A 23,698-nucleotide genomic window follows, 5' to 3' on the forward strand; every position below is an offset into this window, starting at 1 on the left:
AAGACCAGGCACCGCGACCGCCTGGCGAGCGCTCCCGCAGGCTCCTCCTGCCTGGACACCCGTCCTGCTCCGGAGATCCCGCAGCTCCCGCAGGAACAGCCCACGGAGCACGTTTAGGGAGGTCAGGAAGGCTGCGAGACAGCAAGGACACATCCCAGCACCGGCTGGAACACGCGGGCACGTCCAAGACGCCTTTCTGCAAGTTTGGGTTTATTCCTCTTTCCCTAGGCACCAGAATCCGCTTTTCTGGTCAACAAACACCATGTTCACTGCCAAGAACGGAAAAAAAGCAAAACCCACCATCCAAACCAATCTGCTTGATGTCCCAGCCCCAGGGAATGCCGTTTTGCTTTCCTTTCTCCACCCACCTCTTTTCACCTTTGACACCTCGACCACTTCCATCTCCTGTATTTACCAACCGCAGCCGGGCGCTGCCACACGGACGCACACACGCAGAGAACGGCCCTGGTGCTGCCCCGAGCTCCTGGGGCAGGTGAGAGCCCAGAAAGGGCTCCAGCGAGCCGGGTACAAACCACAGCCAGGGGCCCCGAGCGACAGGGAACGCACCGGGGGATCCACATGGCTCTCTGAGACACCACTAAAGCTGAGGCTTTCCCTAAAGCACTTAAATTCAGCTATGAGTACATTAACGGAAAGGATAGTATTGCAAACACCCACAGACACCAGGCATCTTGACTCAACCCAAAAAGTAAATTACCTGGATTATGAGATGCTACCTAGGATGTCAATAAGTATATACAAAGTGCTTTATCTCTTCTCATCAGAGTATGAGAGAAATAATCTCCCACATGTCAAGGCTGCTAGCGGGAACCTCGTCCCACGGAAACAACACTCAGCTTTGCTGCTGTGCAATCTCCTACCCAACGAGATGAGCTCAAATTAAGGTTTTTCTTGGAGGTGTGATCTTGCAAAGCTTTTAGTAGTTGAGCATCTTTGAAACTCCCACCTCCTGCCACCCATTCAAGAGCTGCCAGTGGGTTAGAGAGCTGTTAAACAGGAGCACACGACCAACAGCCCAGCAGGACAGGAGCTCTGGTCAACAGTCACCATCTCCATCTACCTCAGAGTCTGGGGTTCTGCACAAGGTAACTTCACACCCTCACTGCAGCTGAAGAAACCAGCGAGGATGCCAAAGCGCATGAATCGGGTGTCAAACCACTGAGCTAAAAGAAATCTGGAACCATGCATTTGTAAGGAAAAGCAAACAAAAGGACATAGAGCAAAGGTGCTTGTTGGGAAGGGTAGGAAATCCACTGTTTGTGTGCCACCCATAAGCGCCAGCACACGGGTATTTATCCTATAGCAAGCCAGGGTGCCTGACTGGAAAAGAACAAGAGCAGGCAAACCCAAACCACGGGATGCAAAGGCTCTTCAGCTGTAGGTTGCGTGGAAGCATGGAGGGCTGGTTCAAATAAAGTCAACCGTGTTGGAAATAGTGCATGAAATCCCAGAAGTGACAAAACTACTGGTCGGTGAAGAAAATGAAAGGAGCCAAGTGGAAGAAATCAATCAAGAAGAAAAAGTAAGCTTTTTTTATATATATAAAAGCAGGCAAGAGGCCAGATAACATAGATGGACACACATGCAAAAACCCCACGGAAAAGTACAGCTTTATCTAGGAAGCACAGCAAGCGGTAAATCTGATAATAAACCGGGAAGCTGGGCCAGGGTTGCTCCGGACTAAGGGCCGGCAGCGAGGGGTGCAAACCATTCCTCTTGTGCTGGAAAACCCTCCTAATCTAAGTGGATGAGCTGATTAACACAGCTTGCAGAGGCTGCTGTGGAGCCGGGCGACGGGAGAGCCCGAGGGACACGCGGAGCACGTGGGGCGAAGCGGGGAGCAGGCGAGCGCGGGGAACGGCTGCGGGGGCACTGGGACACGGCACCGCGCCACCGGGCCGCGGCGGACACGTCTGCTCCGTGCGTTCACCGCAGAAACAGCTGCACTTCTACAAATGATGCCATTTATTGTTACTTTTTGTAATTCGGGGGAAGCACCAGAACTCTTATTTTTACTGGAGTCGTACAAAACCCACAGATAAACTACATTTGTTTTTCAGTACTAAAACCCAACTGTTGAAAGGTGGGAAAAACCCTTAATTTATGGAAATCCCAAAGCCAATCTCGCATGCATTAACTTCAAATCATTTTGGAAACAAAGGCTGCACTTTTCCTCTATTGTGAAGACAGAGAAGTACATTACTTTAAAAAAAAATAGTTCACTATGTCAATGAAATTGCAGATGCTTCTGTGCCCTTCAGGACTTCAAACATCAATTATCTGAATAAGTAATGAAAAGGCATTTTGAATAAAATGGTTCACCAAGCCTGGTTCACAAGTCAATTGCTTTTTGAATCCAGTAACACACTGTAATATTTGACATGTTATTTCTTTCTGTGCGAGGTGAAGAGTTTCCTGTGCTTCTGTGCCACACTTGGCTGCGAACAGTGGGGAAAAACAACAAACTGACAAACTACAGAAGGCTGCAAGAAGCAAAACGTACGTTCAGATTCCCCACTATAAGGCTCTTTCCACACCCAACACCCACTGAAACCAGATCGCCGAGGTTCCAGTGAAGGGCAAACGCAAAAACCCCACCAGCGGTTCAGGTTGGTATCAGCACCTTCATGCTCTAGAACCCAGCCTCTGGCAGACCGGCCTTGTGAGGGTGGCACAAAGCAGCTGTTTCCAGGTTGGTATCAGCACCTTAATGCTCTAGAACCCAAGCTCTGGCAGACCGGCCCTGTGAGGGTGGCACAAACATACGTAAGAAAAATCAAGGAGAGCTAATCACAAAAAACATCAGCCTATATGCTTGATTAGAAAAGCCCGAATTGGTATTGTGAAGTAAACTGGCTAACAGGAAGGCACCACAATTATTTTGCCACTGTTACTGAATTTAGTTGTGATTTTTCAACTTGCTCTTTAACCCTACAGCTTGCTTGACTCATTCGTTGTGTGTATGCAGGATTCTTCCAACCAAATTCTTCCAAAACTGAAGAAACCATCAGAACGTGACAGGCATGTTCTGTCATTGGGTTTGGGACACTCTATTCTGCCTAAGACAGTATTATTTGTACAGGGGCACAATTATAATGACGCACTCCCCCTACTCATCCTGAACAAACCCACAGTCAGTACAAACTGGTCCCGATACACTGCTACATCAATAATTCTACACTCCACATTTTCTCTTTTATCTGGCATCTAGACCAGTATAAAATTCTGCTGCTATTTCACACCCATTTCTCTTTTAGGTGTGAACTTCCCACAAGGCCAAAAAGCAGTTACAGATAATAGGAATCTAACGGGCAATATTAAGGCTTCACCTTTTTTCCTCCTATATACTACCCTTCCATGAAAACACATCCCTTCTCATTACTTTTGCCATTCTTCAAAACTATTACCGGGCTGATTTGAACAGTAACAGTTAGTTAATGCTGATAGAAACAAGCAAAGAAAACTGCTGACGCCACCCGAAGTTATTTAATAACTTATTTGCTACACATCTCTTTCCACAGAATTAATAAAAAGTTGCTGACGCTCAGCTGCAACAACCCCAGGTACACCCAGGCCAATCGAAGCCGGGCAAACACGAACTGCCACCCGCAATCCCGGGATGCGAACGGCACGGTGACTGCCATTAGCAATTCCCACCTCTCCGGACCAGCGCTGGCACGAAAAGGCGCTACTGAGATGCACACTGCTGCTCCTCACCAAAATCTTAACAAGAACCACCCTCTGGAAAGGTATTTCTGCAGGTACAGAGAACCACAGTTCTATTTTTTAAAAGAAGCTCTTATATTCAATATAAACTCCAACTATGTGGAATGAAGATGCTACTTATTTTAAAACATGCTCTCCTATCTAACGGAAACTGACAGGCCTTTAAAAAGATGCTCTGTCCTGCTGTATCACCACATATTACCCAACGTAACACTTCAAGCACCCAGAAGCGATGTTTTCCAAGTTCCAGACCGCGTGGCCGCCGCTGGACAGGCAGCCTGCCCGCAGCTTCGGGCCAGGACTCGCAGATGTCACCTCCCTCCCCCACAGATCCAGGGCACCCTCAATCCACAGAGCAGCCACAGCACACAGCTTAAAGTCGTTTTAAACTTCTAGAAAAACAGATTTTCAAAAATAGATGAAATGAAGATAAAAAGTCCCTCGTGTACATAGCTAAACACGCCGGCTGTGTTTCAGAACGCAGGCACCACGCACGGCCGTGCTGCGCACCCCGCGGCGCCCAGGATGGGAACGGCGGCTCCATCTCCTCCACCATTCAAAGCCAAACAGGCGCCTCTGCTCCACTCTACACGCGTCTGATCAACAGGTGGAGCAGAGTCAACGGCTCATTCCTGTGCAAAGGCTTCTCTGCACAGCAATAAGCCTTTCATTGAAATTGATTTTTTTAAAATGTCATTTAAATTATTTTGATATGATTTATCTCTCCTTACTTTTTCCTAAAACATCGCAGAATATTAACAACTAAATAAATGTAATAATACTCTAACATCTTCAAACATTACCTAATTTAAAAATCTAATTTACTTTTCATCATTTAGGCTTCCTCACTATTTTGTATGTCACTCAGCGCGGATGGTAAAATTAGACTATCAATTTCATTTTCATTTCGAATACGTTGCTCCTCAACCGCTAGAATGGGGCTCCTGTTTAATGTTTCCAATACTGTTCCAGAGATTCTAAATAAAAATAAATGGGAACTGCTTTAATTTTATTAAGTAAAAAATCTCAGCTGTTCTCCCTGGCCTTTTTTACAGGAAAAGGCCAAGTGTTGGCACATGTGAACGATCCCACTCCTGCTCTTTATCACCGTGGGCATCCCCACCTTCCCGTTCCCAACGTGAGCCCAAACCTCCCGTTCTCAAAGAAAATATTTAGAGTAAGACATCGTTTTAACACGTGTTCGCCGCTAACATTTACTTAAGCAATATCACGTTTATATTACACGGACTAACAAGCAAACAAAAGTTTCAAATATATCAAAGTTACCCTTTTAATAGCTTGGAATACTTAATATTCTCAGCCCGCTGCAGGAAAAATGCTACCGGCACAAAACCGTGCTCACTTCCATCGCAAGTGTTAGGCAAACAGAGCTATACTATCACGGGTAAAAATTTCAATTAAAAACATCTTAATTGTGCTAATCACAGCAAACTAGATTGAGCCTGAAACTCTTAAAACTCGCCACCACGCATATACGCACCGAAATAAAGGGAAACCGTTCGGGCAGAGTCATCACACCCGCGGATTTCACCTTTTCTTTCTGGTTCTTACACATTCGGTGCAACCAACCCTCTAAACGTACTCAGTCACTAAAGGTCGTTAAGCTGCAAAGGCAGCGTCACTGCCGTGCAGCTGCTCCCGCCTTGCGGCCCGCACCCCGGGCTGCTGCCCGCATCCCTTCCCGCACCCCCTGCCCGCAGCCCGGGGCTCCTGCCCGCACCCTGGGGCTCCTGCCCGCACCCCTTCCCGCACCCCGGGGCTCCTGCCGGGGCTCCTGCCCGCAACCCCTGTCCGCACCCCGGGGCTCCTGCCCGCACCCCCTGTCCGCATCCCGGGGCTCCTGCCCGCACCCCCTGCCTGCACCCCGGGGCTCCTGCCCGCACCCCGCCCTTGCAAAAGCAAAGCAGCCAGAGGAGGCTTCCGAGCTCGCAGCAGAAAGAGGGTCCCGTGAGTATTTTCTCCTTCCCCAAACCGGTAGTTCAGGAAAGATCCCGCGAAACTATGGAGCCCGGCCGGGCGGCACCACCCAACCCCCCCAGCCTGGCCGGCCCGGAGCGCCGCCCGCGTCTCGGCGCACGCACCACCTGCCGGCCCCGGGGACGGCGGCACTCGACGCCCTGAGTGGGGGGTCCCCGCGCCCGCCCGCCCCTCCGCGCTGCGGAACACGTACAGAACGGGGGGAAAAGGCGAAGACACCCGCGCCCCCCCCGCCTCGCTTCCGAGGCCGCTGGCGCAGCGGGGCCCGCGCTGCCCTGCGCCGCTGCCCGCGCCTCCCGGCCGCTCCGCGGGACACGCGCGACACGCGGGGCCGCTTCCTCACCGCGCCTTGCACGCGCATCTTCCGCTGCCGGGGACGCGCGGGGCGAGCGCGGCCGGGCAGCGCGCGACGGCGGCACGTGGCGGCGGCGGCTACGGGGGCTCCCGCGCAGGCGGGCGGGGGCGGCGCGCGGCGGCACGGGGCGGCGGGAGGAGCCGGCGCCATGTTGGCGGCGGGGCGGGCGCGGTGCGGAGCGGAGCGGGCGGCAGCGGGGAGAGCTCCCGGGGCGGGCGAGGAGGCACCCGCGTGGGTCGCTGCGCCCGCGGGCGGGGGAGCTGCTCCGCACCCGGTGCCTCACGGTGCGGGTCGGGTAGATGAAGTGCGGCCGCGGGACGGGGTCGTTCCGAGCCCCCCGGAGGTGCGGCCCGTTTCCCAGCGGGTCCGTGACCCTCGCCGATGGCGGTGTACGGAGGAGAGTTTCGAGCGGTTAAAAGCCTGTGTTTCCACCGGCGCTCACGGAAAGGAGAAGACGATGTGACACAAATGTATGATCGTGTGCCACAAATAGAACATTGTGGGAAGCTTTCCCTTAAACATAAGCTTTGTCCTATATTCTTGCAAACGGTTTATTTCCTTGCTGTGTAGGTCATTCTTAACATTAGGCTAAATTTAGCTGAAGACGCAGGACCCACAGAGGCAGACGGGCTCAGAACGCTGGATTAGACCCAGGCTGGGCTGCTCGGGACCCTGCGTGCAAAACTGGCCACATCTTTATTCACCTTTTGTTTTTCTTCCCAGGGAGCCTGGTTAAAGTCCACAAAATCTCAGCCGTTTACACGTCTAGGAAATGAGAAGCCTGTAGGGTGGTCTGCCCGGTACACCCTTGTACTTCGAGCTGTATCTACAACTTGTGTTGGTTCCAGGGGTGTTCGTACCCCGGTGAGGAAGGACCATAGCGTCTCGGTCCTTTGAACATCTGTACCTGCAACTTCAAAACAGTGGTCTAATCTCCACTTGCGGCGAGTACGGCAGAATCGTGCTTGTTTATGCACTTTGATTTTCAGCTCTTTGTTATAAATTTAGCTGTGGGTGGAGGATCCTGAGCCAGATTTCTTCCTATATGCTATACATACAGAAAGATACACCCGATTCTGTGTTAGATTGACAATGAATTACATTTGCTAGCGAATGCTGGAGCAGAGCCATCTGTTTCAGAAATTGGCATAGCAGCAATTTGTTTGTTTGGCTTCATCTGTCTATTAGTTTGGTCAAAATTCTCTTGTTTTCAGACAGACTATCACATGCAGAAAGGACCTGGGATATACTTTTTGCAGGCATCCCCTAAAATACAGAGTTATTCTAGTAAGTGCAAATACGAAATGCGATTGTGAGAAATCGAGACAAAGTTATATTTTTTCCTGAAAAACAAGTTTGATTTTCTCAGTGCGCTTTATGTTACATTAAAAACCATCTACCCCTAAAGGTATACTGATACCGAAATACTTCTCTCTGAACTGAAGTAGCGTTGCTGTATTTGTGGGTGCGCCGTATCCTTTCTGTCTGTTTTGACAGAATTATGGAAATCCCTCCTGACCTACAGCCTCTGCAACTTTCTTTTGAAGAGCTATTGATAGTCTTAAGAATTGAGAAGTCCAGCTCCAAACAACAGTCAGGAAAAGGGCATCAACGCATTAAATGGCAAGGTATCACCCCATTAGACAACAGCTTTTCTGAAAACAGCTCACTTTGAAGCCCTGGATTCCTACAGAAAATCACATCTCTTTTTTCAGTATACCGAGTCTGCGTTGTTTGGCACTTCAGTTATCTGCCTGGGTTTTTTTAGGTTCTTTGGAAAAAAAATATCTACTTAATACTCCCAAAACTTGTATCTACCATGTTATAGCTCCTGCTGGATCTGGTTACAGTGCAAATGTTTCTCCAGCGGTGTAGCACAAGGTGTACATTGTTGTACAGCTAATGATCATTATGTGGCGTTTGCTTGATATGCAAGTTTGGATTCAGATGATGTTCCTGTTTAAAAACATGGCAGCAAATACTCATAGGAAAGTCTTCTGTGCTCTGGAGAAGTGTAGAGCCTGCTATTGTTATTCTGAAAAGAGAATTCTAGGTAGATGTGCTCAAATATGATAAAATGTGAATGTTCCTTACAACTGAATCCTGCTAATGCGTGATTTAGATACACACCACACAAAGTAAAATATTTAGTTCATTTCACGCTACTTCCTATCTCAGTTACATGACAAAGCCACCACCAAGAACACCTTCTAAAAGAAGAACTTACGTTTCTCCTTGAGGAAAGCGAGTCGCGTGCTGTGGGCAGCGCAGCGATGTGCAGCCTCACCTCCGGGGCCGAGCGCGCATTCTACACGTGCACTGGGGAAGCACCCGGGTTGCTTTGTCTCTATGCGCGTCTGTCTCCACCTGAGCATCCAATTCCTGCTGCTCCTCCCACCATCCGCCGCCTTTCTTTGTCTAATCCGAGCAACCAGCGACGGGATCTACAGGAGCTGAGAAACCTGGGCTGAATGGAGGGGGCGTGATTTGTGGTGAGAAGGGTTGTAACACCTAACGTGAGTTCTGCTCGCGTTGCTGGGTGATGAACAGCGGGACGGGCTAAAGTCGTGGTGACAAGATCTGGTAACTTCACTGTGCTCTAGGAGCGCAATGATGAAACTGCGTGTTCGGTCTAGCGTTCTGAATCAATACATTGTTAATGCATACCGCTCTTTTTGAAATAAATAGCAAATGTTGCCAGAAGTAAATGTTTGTGTATCTTAAGCAATGGAGAGTGTCAGTGCTTTTTGAAAGTAAGTGTAGAAAGCCATTACGAAGCTTATCTTTGCAACCGACCTGTGAAAGCTGCAAACACATCCGAGGCTTTGAGGACATCACATGGGAACCTTGAATTCCTCACAGTCAAAACTCCCATGGAGTCCCCAGATCACAGCTCAGCAATACCAATGGAACTCAGCCCTGCATCAGCAGCTTCATTCAGAATCGCCGTTTAATTCATGTTGCAATTTATTAAGTAGTGATTTCCAGTAGTGATTTAAAAACCAAAATGGTTAGTGTGAGGCACCACCGTTTTTTAGAATGGGATTTCTTGGAGGTTTTATTATTACAGAATAAGAAACTTTAAAAAATGTAGCTGAAATCCTTCTGCATCCAGACAGCAGCTGTTCGTGGGCAGCTGGCAGGCTAAGAGGCCACGCTTGTGTCACAAGCAGGGACGGCCAGCGTTTCCGCCAGGTGAACATTCCAGACTTTCACAGCATCTCAGACTTTAGCAGCAGGTTCTTTTCCTATCTTCTGGTTCAGCTCTAACCATAATGCATTTACTCAATCAGAACACTATTCATTTTAGTTAATACGGCTTTTTGATTTTTTTTTTAATACTATGCAAAGATGTGCTTTACTATAAATACTGAACAAGCCATCCAGATGTCAAACTGCCAAATACAGCGGGGATGGAAACGCCAGCGGATCCCACTGAATGATTTAGCCTCAAGGCCCCTGCAGGTTTTATTCAGATTCAGAGTAGCAGGAGTGGGGAGGAGCAGATAAATAAACCACGTGTGTCAGAAAGCAGGTGACCTTGCCAGAGCGCTGGTGTGCACCACAGGCGCTGGGCTCTGGGCAGCGTTCACCTGAGCAGGACGCTGTTCAGAGGAGCGCTCGCCACCAGCACCCACGTGCCACTTAGCACTGTGTTTCTGCTTGTCTCTTGACTATTGCTGCACCTTCTCTAAGTTCTGTCTGCAGTTCAGTCAGTGACTCCCACCGAGGTATCACAGTCACTCAAACATGTTTTTACACCACTCATCGAATGTTTCAGTAAAGGTCTAATCTCATTTGGATTTATTACGATTTATCTTGGATTAGGCATTTATCTGCTGAGGCTCATGACCTGTACTGTGAGGTGCTGCCGAACCACCGGCGTTCAGGAATGCCTAAGCACATTAGAATGAATCAGCAATATTAGTTTTTGAGGCAGACTTCACACGTTATCTTTTTTTCAATCAGCTTTGCAATATTCATACAGATAAGTATCTAATTTTCATCTAATGCGGGCACTAACCTGGAAAGCTCTTAGCATCCAGTAGGAACAAAGCTGCATTTAATTAGGAGCAGCTTAAAAGATCAGGCTTCGGAGCCACATGACATTCGCTCTGCCTTCAACAGTCACCATAACATCGGGCTTTTTACACCACTTAAATATCTGTCCTTCTTTTCAAAAGGTGTTTTGCTGAGTCTTCACAGCTTTCTACCTTTTCTGATCTGCACAGCCCGTAGTGGGAAAAGGATAAAGAACAAGGACACATTGTTCGTTACCCTTCTGGACTTTCAAGATTCTATTTTTTCTCGTGTGAATAGGTTTAAACTGCTCCCTGTATAGATACCCAGGGTGCTGCACCTCAGGAAGAGCATTGGATTTCTCATGGGGTTAAAAGAAGTTGGTGTTTGGCTTTAGTTTGTGGCAAAGCCACCCATGTATGCTATAGGTGCCCCGAAATAGGCTCCTAGTCATTTTCATGCTTAGTAATTTTGTATATTTATCACACATTAGAAACCACATGTTATGCCACTCTGATTGCACAAAAGAAAGAATTCCACTGGCTACTTGAATTTTGCATGTTTGTAAGTTTTCTTTACAACTTGGGTTTTTCCTTCATGATGATACAACACCAAGAAGGTTTAGATACTTGGAGGCAATCTTTCATAATACGGGAAATAAGACCTTGGATGTGAAACTGCACAATTTAATGTGTTTACACACTCATCCTGTAGGAACAGGAAGAAAATATATGGTTCATTTCCAGTATACATTTCTGTTATTTGCTAAATACACGTGGAATGTGCAATCATGTAACAAATGACTATACTGCAGTCTTACTGCTCCTTTTGAGGTTTGCCCGCAATGTCTTACTTGCTGACCAGGGAGTTTACAGTATGAACGTCAATGTAAAGAGATAAACCCAAGGTTATCAGAGCTAGTTCCAGTATGTCTGCCTCCACTACCTGGAGAAATGTAGTTAAACTTTGGTTTTCATGAGAACATTTCAAAAGTCTCGTTTCTTTACAGTGTCGAGATATAGCTTGCTTTGTTACCAATCTTTGTTTCTTATGCAACTAATGCTGAGGAACCACGGGCTTACGGACACAGCAATGCGTGTGAACCCGCAGCTCATGTTTCAGTTATGCGAGGAAAAGATTCAGCTGATGAAAAAATTAAACAAAACAGAAGAAATGAATGAGCATAGGATGGAATTGATCGAGCATAACTAAAAACATTGATGAATAAGCTGTAAAGAGACATAATCAAAGATAAAATTATTTTTCAGTACCTGTTGTGTAAAATATGGAATAGAAAAACACCTGGATTCCCAGAGGAGAAAGGTTCCATCACACAGTGAAATTCTCTACTGACCTTCACATAGGTACATGAGCAAGGAAGGAAAATCGTGGGCAGAAGGTATTTTCTGATAATGGGATGCGTGAATGTCGCAGTGGAATCTGGGATCAGCTTGCACAGGATATTGATGATGGAGGACATGTTAATTTACGTCCTCTGACATCAGCCCAGAGTTACACGTGTAGAGCGACAGCCCTACGGACAGCAGGGCGGGCACGGTCTGACTGCGGAGACTCCTCCCTGTACCCGCAATCAGAGTCAGTCAGTTGGAAGGGACCTTAGGAGACTTTCTAGCGCAGACTCCTGCTCAGCTCGGGGTGAAATCGCACCCGTTTGTTCCTGACGTGGCGCAAGGAGGTTTGAAAACCCGCAGGTCCGATCGGGTACCATTGCAGGGGTGAGTCCGTCCCACGCGCAAGGCTTTTCACGGGTCCTCCTTGCCTTGCAGGAAGTTTCTGTCAGTCCATTCCTCCAGCCTGTGTACGTCCCTCTACGTGACCATTCTGGTCTTGAGGGTGCTGACGGCATCCCCTGGTTTGACGGCTTCTGCAACCCTGACAAAGTTGTGCTCTCTCAAGGTGGATTTTCACCTGTCTTCCCTGTTTCCCTGACAATAAGGCAGGGTCTTATATTAATTTTTGCCTCAAAAGATGCTTACTTAATTACATGTGTAGCTGCCTGGACACTATTTAAATTGGCTTTTTTTTAAATGAACTGTAACCAGGGCTTATTTTTGGAGTAGGGCTTATATTTCGAGCATCCTCAAAAATCCTGAAAAATCATGCTAGGCCTGATTTTCAGGGTAGGTCTTATTTTGGGGGAAACAGGGTGGCAGGCTACCCACCCCACTATAACGTTCCAACCTGGATACCAGGGTGCTGAAGTCAAGGCAGCCGACATCTCCCGCTCTCCGTTCTCTGCACATCTTGCCGTTTCCTCACGGGAGGTAACCAGGCTTGGTCGAGCACAGCAAACCGTGGTAAGTCCGCGCTGCTTACTGGTTCCAATCACCTTTCTGTCTTCCTCAGAAGTGGCTCCTCAGACTGGCGTCATCGTTGGAACACGCACACGCGGACTGGCCTGTAGTCCCCTGGATCATCCTCCTTGCCTTTGTTCAGCATTATGTGCTTTGGGGTAGATTTAAGTGTGAAATCTGTCTTTCGCTTCACTGTTAAGAGATTTGACATAGTCCGTGGTTATGTGCTCCCTGTAAACTGGGACTAAATAGTCTATAAACAGTTATTGATCTCCACATGCTACTGGGGAAATTTTCCAAGATCAGCGACAGCTGGGAAATCACTGGCATTTCAGAATTATAGATCACTGCTTCACTTTTTTGGCATTTACAGCGTTGCATTATGGCAATGAAAATGCTAGATTTGTGTATAAAAAAACCCAAAATGCTTTCAGCACTTTAGTATCTTTTTGTTTGAACAATATTAAAGATGGAAATTTCCTGATACAGTTCAAAAGAATGGTTTTGTTTATTAAAGATATATACCCATTAAGACGAAGGGAGGATGAGAAAAATGCTTGTTTGTGTGAAAATAATATCTGCTTTCTCAACACCAACATCTCCCGAGGTTTCTTGATTCATACCTGATTACTTTAATGACTAAAGCAAGTTTTAACTCCCGTTAAGACGGCAGGATGCAGACAGTTCTAGAAGAGTAACAAGTATTTTGCCATTGTCAACACCACTATTATTATTATTATTATTATTATTATTATTATTATTATTATTATTATTATTATTATTATTATTATTATTTAATTCTGGCATTATTTACAATGGAGAGAACTGGTTTCAAGTCACTGCAAGCAATATGCTGATTTGAACTAAGAACTTTGACTACCAACTTGAATTGTTGAGGATACAACAGGTTTTATTTTCTTTTTATGACAGCATCGTTTTGCCCCCAGTTCCTCAGCCCCCGAGTTACACGGAGGTGCGTGTTCTGCCTCCTCAGCCTCTTAGGGAATGATTTGTGATTACTTATCTAGGATTAGGAGTACAGAGACTATTTCAAATGCCTCTTAAAATATGTGGTACTGCAAACAAGGGCTATAAAATGAGATTCACACACAGAGCTCTGCTGGTGGCCAAGAACTGCGCTGCAATATGCCGGAAATCCAAACATCCTCCTACTCCCAGAGCCGTGCTGACAGATCTACAACAACTTCCTTCTCTCCAAAAAGCTCCATTCAGAGTCAGAACAAGACACAGAGAAGGCTGCTAATTCTGAGAAACTAATGTAATCTATGGAATGGAAGGTTAAAGACTCCGCATCAACATGAAAATTTTACCGTTTCGAGTAACACCCAGATTATCTTCAATCCCCCCGAAACCAGAGAGAAAATCTTGTCACCCTTGCAAAACCAACAGCAGCAAACCCTTAGGATTAGTGTCATTGGTTTCTGGTATAGCCTTTTAGACCTGCAAATCATGGGGCTTCTGCGTAAGCACAGGGGTGTGCGTTAATGGAGCGGGATACAGAAACAGAACCTCAGTTCAGCAGATCCTCCTTGCCTGGAAAACCAATTAAAAAAGCAAACACAAGGGAACAGAAAAACAAGGAACTTTTCCAGGGATGTGTTTTTGAAACACGGCATACTTTGCAAGAAGTGCTGCATTAGATGCTACATATTTTAATTAGCTGTTTAGAAAATCAGGTTGACAGTGTCCTTTAATTAGTAGACATTGACTTATTCCACGTGTATTATGGCATAGTGAATCTTATTAAGATAAATGTTTCTCTCTGAAGATATGAAAAAAAATCCACTGTCATTTGTTTGCTTACCAGATTGCTCACCATCAATACGGCTGCTATTTAACGTGATGAATTTTAGTCACATATTTAATTAGCTAATAGCTGATCTCACTGTAGGGTCTTGATCTCCTTCCATGTGTTCTTTCATCCTGGAAAAGTCTTTGGTTGTATCTTGGTTTTGAAGTTTCCGTTTGAAATTGTCCTTGCTACTTTTGAATCTGAAATGCAGTAAATTAAATTATTAAAAGTAAAAATTATTGTGAAAACATTTAAGGTTTTGAGTATAGTTTTATGCCTGCTGTTCATTATAATATATTGCCAGAGGCTATGAATTTAAAACACATTAAAAGTTGTTGAAGTTAGTTTTTCCACTTGGATTGCTGCAGGTATTTGGTTTGTGAGAAAATGAAGTGCGCTTTAGAAGTCTGTTAACCAGGTCTGTGCGGCACTGCTGGCCACGCAGCCTTCTCGCAGAATGCCACTTGTTGGACCCCATACTCGTAAAGCACAGCAAATGACCTTGGCCTATACTGGCTCAGGATAACTATAAAGAACAGAAGAAAAAAGATGTCAATAGTATTCCCATGAAAGACAGCAGAGCTCTCTTGGACACCATTGGTTTGGAAGAGGACTTCTTGGGACATTCTTTATTGCTGCTCAGTCCCCATGGAGGATATCGGTGCACACAGCGGCATTCAAGGGAAAATGTCCCTCCTCATAGCGGACATTGCGTGCACCTGGCCTCTACGCCTCTTATTCTCCCTACGATTTGCAGAGCTATGTCATTGCACCAGTGCAAGAAGTAAGAAGAAAGTGAATAAAGCAGAATTTTGTTGTGGAGACTGCATGTCGTGGATTGCCATGACGGGTACGGGATCGCGGGGATGCTGGAGCTGTCCTGGGAGTGACCGCGGCAGCCGGGGCAGGTACAGCCGGGCTATATCGTCTGAGGACGCTCTGCAGGAGGCATTTGTCACTCAATTTGTAGCTACGTGGGCGTGTGCATACCTGCCATTTAATTTCCATTTGTTCAACAATATATGTGTATCTAAATATCCCTATTACTTGTAAGTGAACTTCCTTTAAAAGGACCTTCAAAATAATACATGGGCAAGGAGACAAGTTCCTTGGAAACTGTGATAGGCCAGATGGCTCAAATTCAGAGAATTTGCTCTGTGAAAGCAAAGGGCACGAAGGTGCTCAGACCTTCACAGTAACGGGCTGGTTTGGCTGCTTTCAGTTTCCTAACACAGGCTGAACGGTAATCAAGCTTCAATCTCTATAGAAGACTGGCTGTGTTACTTAAGGAAAAAAGGATTCTCTGACCTCTGGAGCACGTTATTACTAAAGAAGGGCATCACTGACTTTTTGGATGTACAATTATTTGTTTTTGTTGTTGTTGTCCCATAACAGCACGGATTATAAACCTTATATCCTAGTCATGCTGGCAAAACTCTCTGTTACCTTAGCCCCGCTGTTTAATTAGCTTTTACAATTGGACATTGTTTATATCCCAATAAACGTTGCCTGAGTAAAGACTTCCCCTTAACCAATTATACCAGATGTTTTTTCTGTGAAGGTTCTAATTAAATAGCATCTATTCTTGTGTTCGTTTTAAATCCTGCCTGTAGTGTGAATGTCTGTGAGAGTGCAGCGCTACACCAGGACACGTTACCAACCTTTCTGTCACTTTCTGGTTCACTGCCTGGTGGCAGCTGCTCCCTTTAGAAGCTCCTGGTGGATAAGCTTGAGACTTGGGAAGCCAGATCGGTTCCTCGCTCTCCAGTGGGTCCTCAGGTGATGCCAAGTCACGTTTGACCCCATTGGGACGGCCTAACTCCAGGTGGCTGATGGGGTTACCACTGGCATGTCCAGTCCTGCAGTTTCCATTACAGAATTTTAAGCAAAGGTGGAATTTACTTGAAAGCCTCCTCCCTAGACATTGTGAAGTTGCAGACACTGTGTCTGGTTTGTGAGCATCTCTGCCACCAATTCTAGTTTTGGCACAGCTTCAGGAATGTCCTCGCTCCTTAACCAGACCCCAGGGTACTCGAACTTCATTTCTCCTCTGTAATGGAATATCAGGTTCTGGCAGGTAAGATTTTAAGAGCTTCTACATTCCAGGTGGTGTTTCTAAGAGCTGGTTCCTAAGGCGCCACCACTTCTGTGTGTGCTCAAAATATGAGAAGGAAATCAGTTTCCTTTTTCTGGCACAGCAGCCGCCATCCCAAATGAGTTGATGGGTTCCCAAATGTAATAGTTCAATGCCACGTACAAAAGCAGGAGCGATGTACATATGGGAACACTGTCTCCCTGCCAATCCTCATGGGTCAGAGGGCTAAGAAATACAGTAGCTCATCTGTGCTTCAGCAAATAGCTTCCTTTAGAAGATGCACATGGTAACTACATTTTCTGCGTGTACTTGCTTCATCCAGTCTTCAAGTCATTCTAATTTCATATTAATGTCTTAATGCTGAAATTATCCTTGATTACAAGATGGCTTAGGTAGTAATTTCCTTACATGATTTCTGCAGTATCTGATCAAATACATATATACCTCTTCATTTAATTAAGGTCTTAATTTAAATAATGTTTTTTCCTCTGTAGGACCACTAGCTCTTGCAGGGCAGGCTAGAAAGTTCGCGTGCTCTGAAGGTCCTCGGAGCTCTGCAATGCAGGCGTTAGAGATGCAAACTTCAAAAAGTTCATGTGTTTATTTCTACAGCCTATATCCAAGGTTTGGGGCAGACGGTGTGATCACGTCTTACTGAATATCCACTCCCAGCATTGCTGGTTATAACTAGGGAAACAACTTTGGTAATCAAAGTGTTCAGGACTACCTAGGATTTCATATTACTTGGACAAAATACAGAGAAATTGAAGATGCTGTGCGGCTTATGTCTTCAAACACATAAAAGAGCGATTTTAAAATGTTAGTATGAATGTGGTCTTGGTGTGACGATTCTCTAACGACACTAAAGCCAGATCTCTGCTGTCTCAAGATGGTCCAAGATGATCATGCTGCATTTGCACGGGCAGCACTAATCCCCGATCATCTTGGTAACCATCGCCAGTTACAACGTTGTCCTTAGAGGCATAACGACCTTTTTGACTTGAGTTCACCTTATTTTGCCATAGCAGGCAGTATTCAGGGCCAGATTCACCAAACAACGCCATTTCCTGCACTCTTGAGAGAAGCTGATTTGCCCTGGTAGGTCCCATACTTTACTTCATTCTTTACTCGGGTTTCCACAGAGAATGGCTCTGACTTGCTATTGTCCCCTTTCTAAGCTCTTTGGAGTGCTGCTATGGGCTCGAGCTTTCCTTATTTTACTATTATGAAAGGCCGATGTAGATAATATTTTTTACTACAAGGACTTGTTTCTGCGGCACTGTATGGCTTGTGGGATAACTGGTGAGCCAACAGCGTTCCTGCACACGTACAACGCAAAAACAAAAGCCGTAAGGTGAACTAAGACCCTGAGGACTGACAGTCTCCAGCCATCTAGTGCGTTGAACTCAAGCCCACAGGTGAGCTTAAGTACCACAGGCAATCTGCCTGCGCTCTCTGAATTCACTCCTTGGAGTCTTTTAACAGGAACAAAAAGCAAAAAGCTCATAGCTAATCCACGTGGCTTACATTGGCATGGATCTGTTTCATCCCTGTCTGAGCACTCACAGGCCTTGGGTGCGATAGGAGAAAAAGACAGTTCCTTGCCACTTACATGGAAGAACCCATAGGGAAGGCAAGTGTGTGTTGGGGTGAGCCAGCTGTTTACCATGAGCTGCTAACTAAAGTGAAAACTAAAAGAGGCCTTTCTGCACTGGGGTTTTATTGTATATCAGCTGCCATGTGCTCGCTAACATAAGCTTATTGCAGTCTAAAGTAAGTTCCTGCAATTTCATTTACCTCCTCTCTCCCAGCTGCTACACGTGGTGATTGTCTCAGTGATTTTCTGCTCCTTTATCTGGGCCGCTGGGACCTGGAGGAATTGTCACTAAAAAAGAAAAACTAAATAAATCATTTTAAAAGTACGGAATTTAAATGCTTCCTAAGTTCACTATGAACTTCCTGCCCTAGTCAAAGCCAGGGTGTAAGCGCACTCTGGCAACCACGTCCTCATCGCAGCGCGGCCACGCTAGGGGAGCGGTGCACGGGGAGACGTGTCTGCACAAACGCGGCACGGTGGCGGTGCCCGGCTTCTACCAGCGCAAAAGTGCCTGTGGAGGAGTGGATTAGCAAGGCAGCCTTCAAAATCCTGGAGCCACAACTCGCTCACCTCCATGCTCTGTATGGGGGTAGCACACAGGCTGGGTTCCTTCAGGCTGACAGCTTCTCTGTGTAATTACACAGTATTGATGCACATCCATGAGGGCAATCGTTAGCAACACACAGTTCAAAATATCCATAAAACCTAAAATTGAAAGAAGAAGCCCAGCACACATCTTCAGGGGTGAAACGAGATGACGCTTCACCTGCACGGGCACAAATTGATCCGCGTTTTGTGATCACGGTGTCTCAGGGTTCGTATCAGTTATTGCAGTGTAACGTTTTGATTATTTCTGAAGCCGTGCACAGAATGAGGGAGACACAGTGTGACCTTTCCAGACTTGCTGCATTTTAATTTTCCCTATGCTTAGAAATGATACAGAAAAACCCAAGAGGTAATATTATTTTTGTATAGGACATGTAAAGTTATCCTCGGCATGTTCAGAATACATTAAAGATACTGTCCTGACACAAGAAATCTACAATGCGCTTTTAGGTATTAAATAACTAATGAGAGCAATAAATGCTGCGAGAAAGAGTGGCTGAAGGTTACAATAATAAGATTATAGCATTCCTCCGTTATGCATGTGTGTTTTAAAATTCACTTCCATTTGGCTACCTCAGTCTAGGCTTTGGTTTTTCCTTTTGGTTCTCTTATTTTTCTTTATCAGACCATAACATCCTGGCTAAACACTCTGACCAGGCTTTTTAATTAGGATTTTTAGTTTAGATTGTACCTACTCTGCTTGCAGAGCCAGCGCCGATGACCTGTTCGTAGCAGAAACGTCGTCCCGGCCTCGTCTGACAGCAGCTGAAATACCGATAGAACATGTACTTGAATGCATGCGCTACTGTATTCTACTAGGGAGAGCGATACAAAACAGTAATTCTAGGATTTCTACACAATTCCATCTGGATTTTTAAATCCCCGCTTTGAAGAACCACACCGTACACCTTACCATGGACGTGGTGTATGAAACGCATGCAAAACTCGTCTTAATACTCTGTCTTCTTACTCTCACCCAGCCTTAGTGATAACTTAAAAACTATTTGTGAAAAATCAATAACGCACCTTACTGGCTTTTTTGTGGTGTGTAAAAAAGGGTGTTCTTGGCCAATTTTTTAAACTCTCTGAAAATATCAGGAGTGTAAAATTGGAGTTTTATTGATTTTCTTGGAAGATCTTTGGGGTTTCAACAGACGTGTGTTGACAGCAGGCACCTCGGGTGGAATCAGGAGTATCGAGTGCGCAATGCAAATCATTCTATCTTCAATATATCTGAATTATATTCATGTTAAAAACAAAAGAAAGTGATCAGAAGTCTTCTTTGGTTTCAGCCTTCGCTCCTGTGGTATTGTGTCCTCCCCTGTTCTTCAGTCACCACAAACAAACAAACAAATGGAATATCTAATGTGTCAAGCACAGATCCAAAAGTAAAACACGCTCCCTAAGTCCTTATAGATTAGAAAGAGAAAAATGGCTCAATTCTGTATTTAGAAAAATAATTTCTTTCTCAATATTTGTAATGAAGGGAGTTGTCTGTCACATTAATTTTTATGTAAATTTACCTAAGCCGATGAATCATGACTGAATTATTGTCTAATCTTCCTGGGTTTAGCCAACATTTCCATTTTTACTTCAATTGCCTCCATTTACTTCGATTGGTTTATGTAAGGGATTGTAGAGCCCAGTGTGGACCCCGTAACTAAGAGAGCGAGAGGAGGGGCTGCTTCACGGCACCGTCATTCGGCAGGAGGGGGACACAGGAGCCAGGCCAGCCAAGGCCACCAGCGGTGCCGCAGCGGACAGACGGTGACCCCGGCACCGGCTGCCGGCCGTTCCGTTCCCGTTCCCCCGGCGCACAGCGCAGCACGGGAGGCTTTTCAGCGAGGGATTTGAAGGAAGAAAAGGAGGTGAGTGGGAGTGAGAAGCAGCAGCGAGGGAAAGCAGGAAGGTGCTGGTTTGAGAGTGTAACAAGGAGAGAGTTCTTGCTGAATGAGATGTGTGCGGGGAAGCTGTTGGGTTCTCTATAGGATATTGAAAGATGATCGGGTGGGAATAAGCTGTAAAGAGCCACAAAAGTGAAGTAGCTTTTGCTAGCCAAGCTGGTGAAGGAGGGGGGAATACACCGAAACAAGGAGCAGGGCTGACATGGTGTTCTGTTACTCTTTGTTGTCTTGTGGTGTCCAAAATTAGACTATTGGCTTTGGAAGGGCAGGGACCAAAGACGCCTTTGTACCAATGAGCACCCCAACTGCTTTTCAGGTGCTCTAAAAATGCTTAAATACAAACGAGCCACTACTGCTCCTGAATACTATTCCCCTCGTTCTTCAGACCTTATTCTTCAAGTTACGCCATTCCATTATCTTTCCATTTTCAAAAGAACTTGCTGTATGAACTTTCCAGTCCTCTCCTGTCAAACTGCCGTACCGTTTTTGGAAAGACTGCACATCATCTATATTTAACGCCGTTTCAGCTTGGTGAGGTGGCTACGACATAGCATTAAACTCAGACTAAAAATAAAAAAAATGAGTGTGGCATTTCTAGGCTTTTCCAGTGTGTTAATTCAGAAGAGCTCATTTGACTGGAAAAAGCGCTTCCCCCAGACGTCTTGGGTTTCCATCGACCTTCTTGCAGGCACCTGAGCTAACAGCGTGGCAGTCAGATGCAAACGGCCTTTGGATTGCTATTTGTGGTTGTCATAGGAGCGAGTCGCGCGGAGAAATGTGAATAAAGAGGTCATCTGAAGAACTGGTATGGAAGGTTTCTCCACAGGCACTTAATTCTTAGAAATTTACAGATGAAAAATGCTATATGAGTATTAATAGATAGGAATGAAATATGGATGAGGGGATTCTAAAGCTGGAATAGCAAGTAGAACAAAGGGAGTAAGGGGATTTGGGGACATGATAAGAAACCAGACTAGAGATGCAGACTTGGACAAAACTATCTTAGACCCATTAAAAAAGAGAACAACAGAAAAAGGAAAGTTTAGATGAACGAAGGGGTAAATATTATGAGAAATTATTTGAAGGAGGTCTATGTTGGGACGAAAGATGGCCAGAAGCGAAAAAAGTGTCCTAGGCACTGATACAGATACGGTCACCTCTTCATAGAGAAAGAGGAAGGCAGACTGGGTAACAGGGTGGACAAACAAAGAGGAAGAGGAACACTCAGGTTCGTTTTAGTGACAGGCAGTACTGTAATGCACACACCTGGAGAGATTCCGGGAGAGAATGTTTTTATCTACGTTAAGCCTAAATTGGTGCTGAGGATGTTTCTCAATGGATGTGCAAGAGCAATTAATATAACCAATCAGCCATGAGGTCTGAATGGACAGAAGAAAAAGATCAGAGTACATGCGGCATATTCTGAAGAGGACGTCCCAGGATCATCTGCCCAGCAACCAGCAAGGAAGAGGACAGGGCCTGGGAGATGCGCCAGCCTGGAGAGGGCCGTGTGTGTACTTATTGCAGCTCACTGTCGGCAGCGGAACAATTCAGCCTTTGTAGTACGTGAGCCACCACCTACAGCTTGGGGGGCTGCAGAGGCAATAGTCTCGAAAATATTTTCCAGACCTCGGATCTAGATGGCCCTCATTGAGCAAAGAACAGCAGCCGTTCTCCAGTACACTTCTGTGCACGGGTCCGTTTTCTGACCCCATCACAAAGCCCCCTTGGTACTCCACTTCAGACAGGTATTCCGTCAAGTCTCTGGCATGGGAGTGTGGCTAAAGCAATATTATATAGCTTATATAACACTGAAGTAAGATACTGAGAGTGAAGAGAAGTAGATGAAGGAGAGAGGCCTCAGCACCCCTGAATAAGAAGGAAAATGGCAAAAGGACGAGAAACTACAAAAATAGATGCTGCAAAAATAACTAGAGAACTACGAACTGAAAGAAGAATGGACAGGGCTGCAAAAGCCAGGGAGAAAGGAAGCAACTGACCCTACAGAAAAACCTGCAGGTATTATCCACAGGAGTCTTTTTAAGAGGAGTGGAACTGGAGCAGAAAAGGCACATACCAGGTAGGAAGATAAAGAGGTAAAGTGATGTTTGAAAACCAGGACTTTAGATGGAAAGATACAATTTCACCTGCCTTCATTTTTAAGCTTGGAGTGTTTCACTGGCTAGTCACTGGTCACTAGGAGGTGGTTACATTAATTTACTAGCTACAAGGAAGCAAACACATTAGTGTGTAGTGGCCATAAACACAGTCGTGCCCATTGCCATTGCTTAGCATTGCCTGTGCACTCTGTTTAACCGTTTCCACCAAGGTCGCGTTGAGAACATACAAGGAGGCTTCCGTCACAGCCTCGCATTAGTGGGACACGCACGATCAGACCCAGCCTGCCGGGTCTCTGGGGAAACACACACATAATTAGCCCCTTTGCACCGAAGCCTTCGTTGCTGCATTTGCCACATGGTGAGTGTCACCCCGCGGGCCTGCGGACACGCACACAAACGCTCCGGCCCCGGGAAGCACCGCTATATTCGCCATATGGTCAGGCTCACCTGCTAGGGCTGGGAGGAGGAGACAGAAGGGCAACACTCACACATAATGAAGCTCCCCGCTGGGCTGCCTTAAAAAATAATAATAATAGTAATTTTTTAAAAAAGTTGGAAGTTGACGTAAGAGCCGCATGATGAGACTCACCTGCCGGGCTTAGGGGCAGGGCGGGGCGGGGACTGGCGCTGTGCACATAGGTTTGTTATCTCTGCCCGAACGCTGCGTCCTCACAATGTCTGTGCTCGTTGGGCCGGTTTGGGGCGGGAGGGACACGCTCCCGTCCCTTGGGCAGGCAGAGACCCCTAACCCGGACAGGCCCCCGAGCCCCGCTTCCCGCCGGGTGCAGGGCTGTAATTGCTCCCCGGCCCGGCGGAGGGGAAACGCCATCTCCGTAACGAGCCCCTGCCCCTCGGGGCCCTGTGACCCGCTCCCGGCTGGGGGCTCCGGTACCCGGCACCGCCCCCTCCTCCGGGGCACCGTTACTGTAATTGCCGAGGTGGAGAGGCCCCAGGGACGAGATAACGAGCCGCCCTCCCCCGGGCCAGCGGTGCCTGTAAACAAACCCCCGCAGCCAGCGGCCCGGAGCGGCGGCCGGGGGCCCGCACGCACGCCGCCCCGCCCCTCACGCAGCGCCGGCTCCGCACACGCCCCGCCCTCCAGCAGCACGGGCTTGGGCCAGGGCGGAG

At 46.5% G+C, this 23,698-nt stretch overlaps 1 protein-coding gene and 1 long non-coding RNA gene across 3 annotated transcripts in view; both read right to left on the reverse strand.

Annotated features, from left to right (window-relative positions):
- Positions 1-6,163, reverse strand: part of ELAVL4 (ELAV like RNA binding protein 4) — an 85,023-nt gene extending 78,860 nt beyond the window's left edge. The window contains exon 1 of the mRNA XM_071809886.1: positions 6,089-6,163. Coding sequence (XP_071665987.1) covers positions 6,089-6,106 — 18 coding nt within the window. The 5' untranslated portion in view covers positions 6,107-6,163. The remainder of the gene's footprint in view (positions 1-6,088) is intronic.
- A 7,161-nt stretch (positions 6,164-13,324) lies between these two features.
- Positions 13,325-23,649, reverse strand: LOC139828256 (uncharacterized). 2 transcript variants are annotated; one of them, XR_011739659.1, is made up of 4 exons: positions 23,160-23,649; positions 19,238-19,311; positions 18,141-18,228; positions 13,325-14,448 (listed from the first exon to the last, which is right to left on the reverse strand). It is a non-coding gene; the product is annotated as an uncharacterized lncRNA (long non-coding RNA). The 2 variants fall into 2 exon arrangements; XR_011739658.1 differs by having other exon boundaries at positions 19,242-19,311; positions 23,160-23,646.
- Between the last annotated feature and the right edge of the window lie 49 nt (positions 23,650-23,698).

This window comes from Patagioenas fasciata, chromosome 6 (genome assembly GCF_037038585.1).
Source record: "Patagioenas fasciata isolate bPatFas1 chromosome 6, bPatFas1.hap1, whole genome shotgun sequence".
Taxonomy (NCBI): Eukaryota; Metazoa; Chordata; class Aves; order Columbiformes; family Columbidae; genus Patagioenas; species Patagioenas fasciata.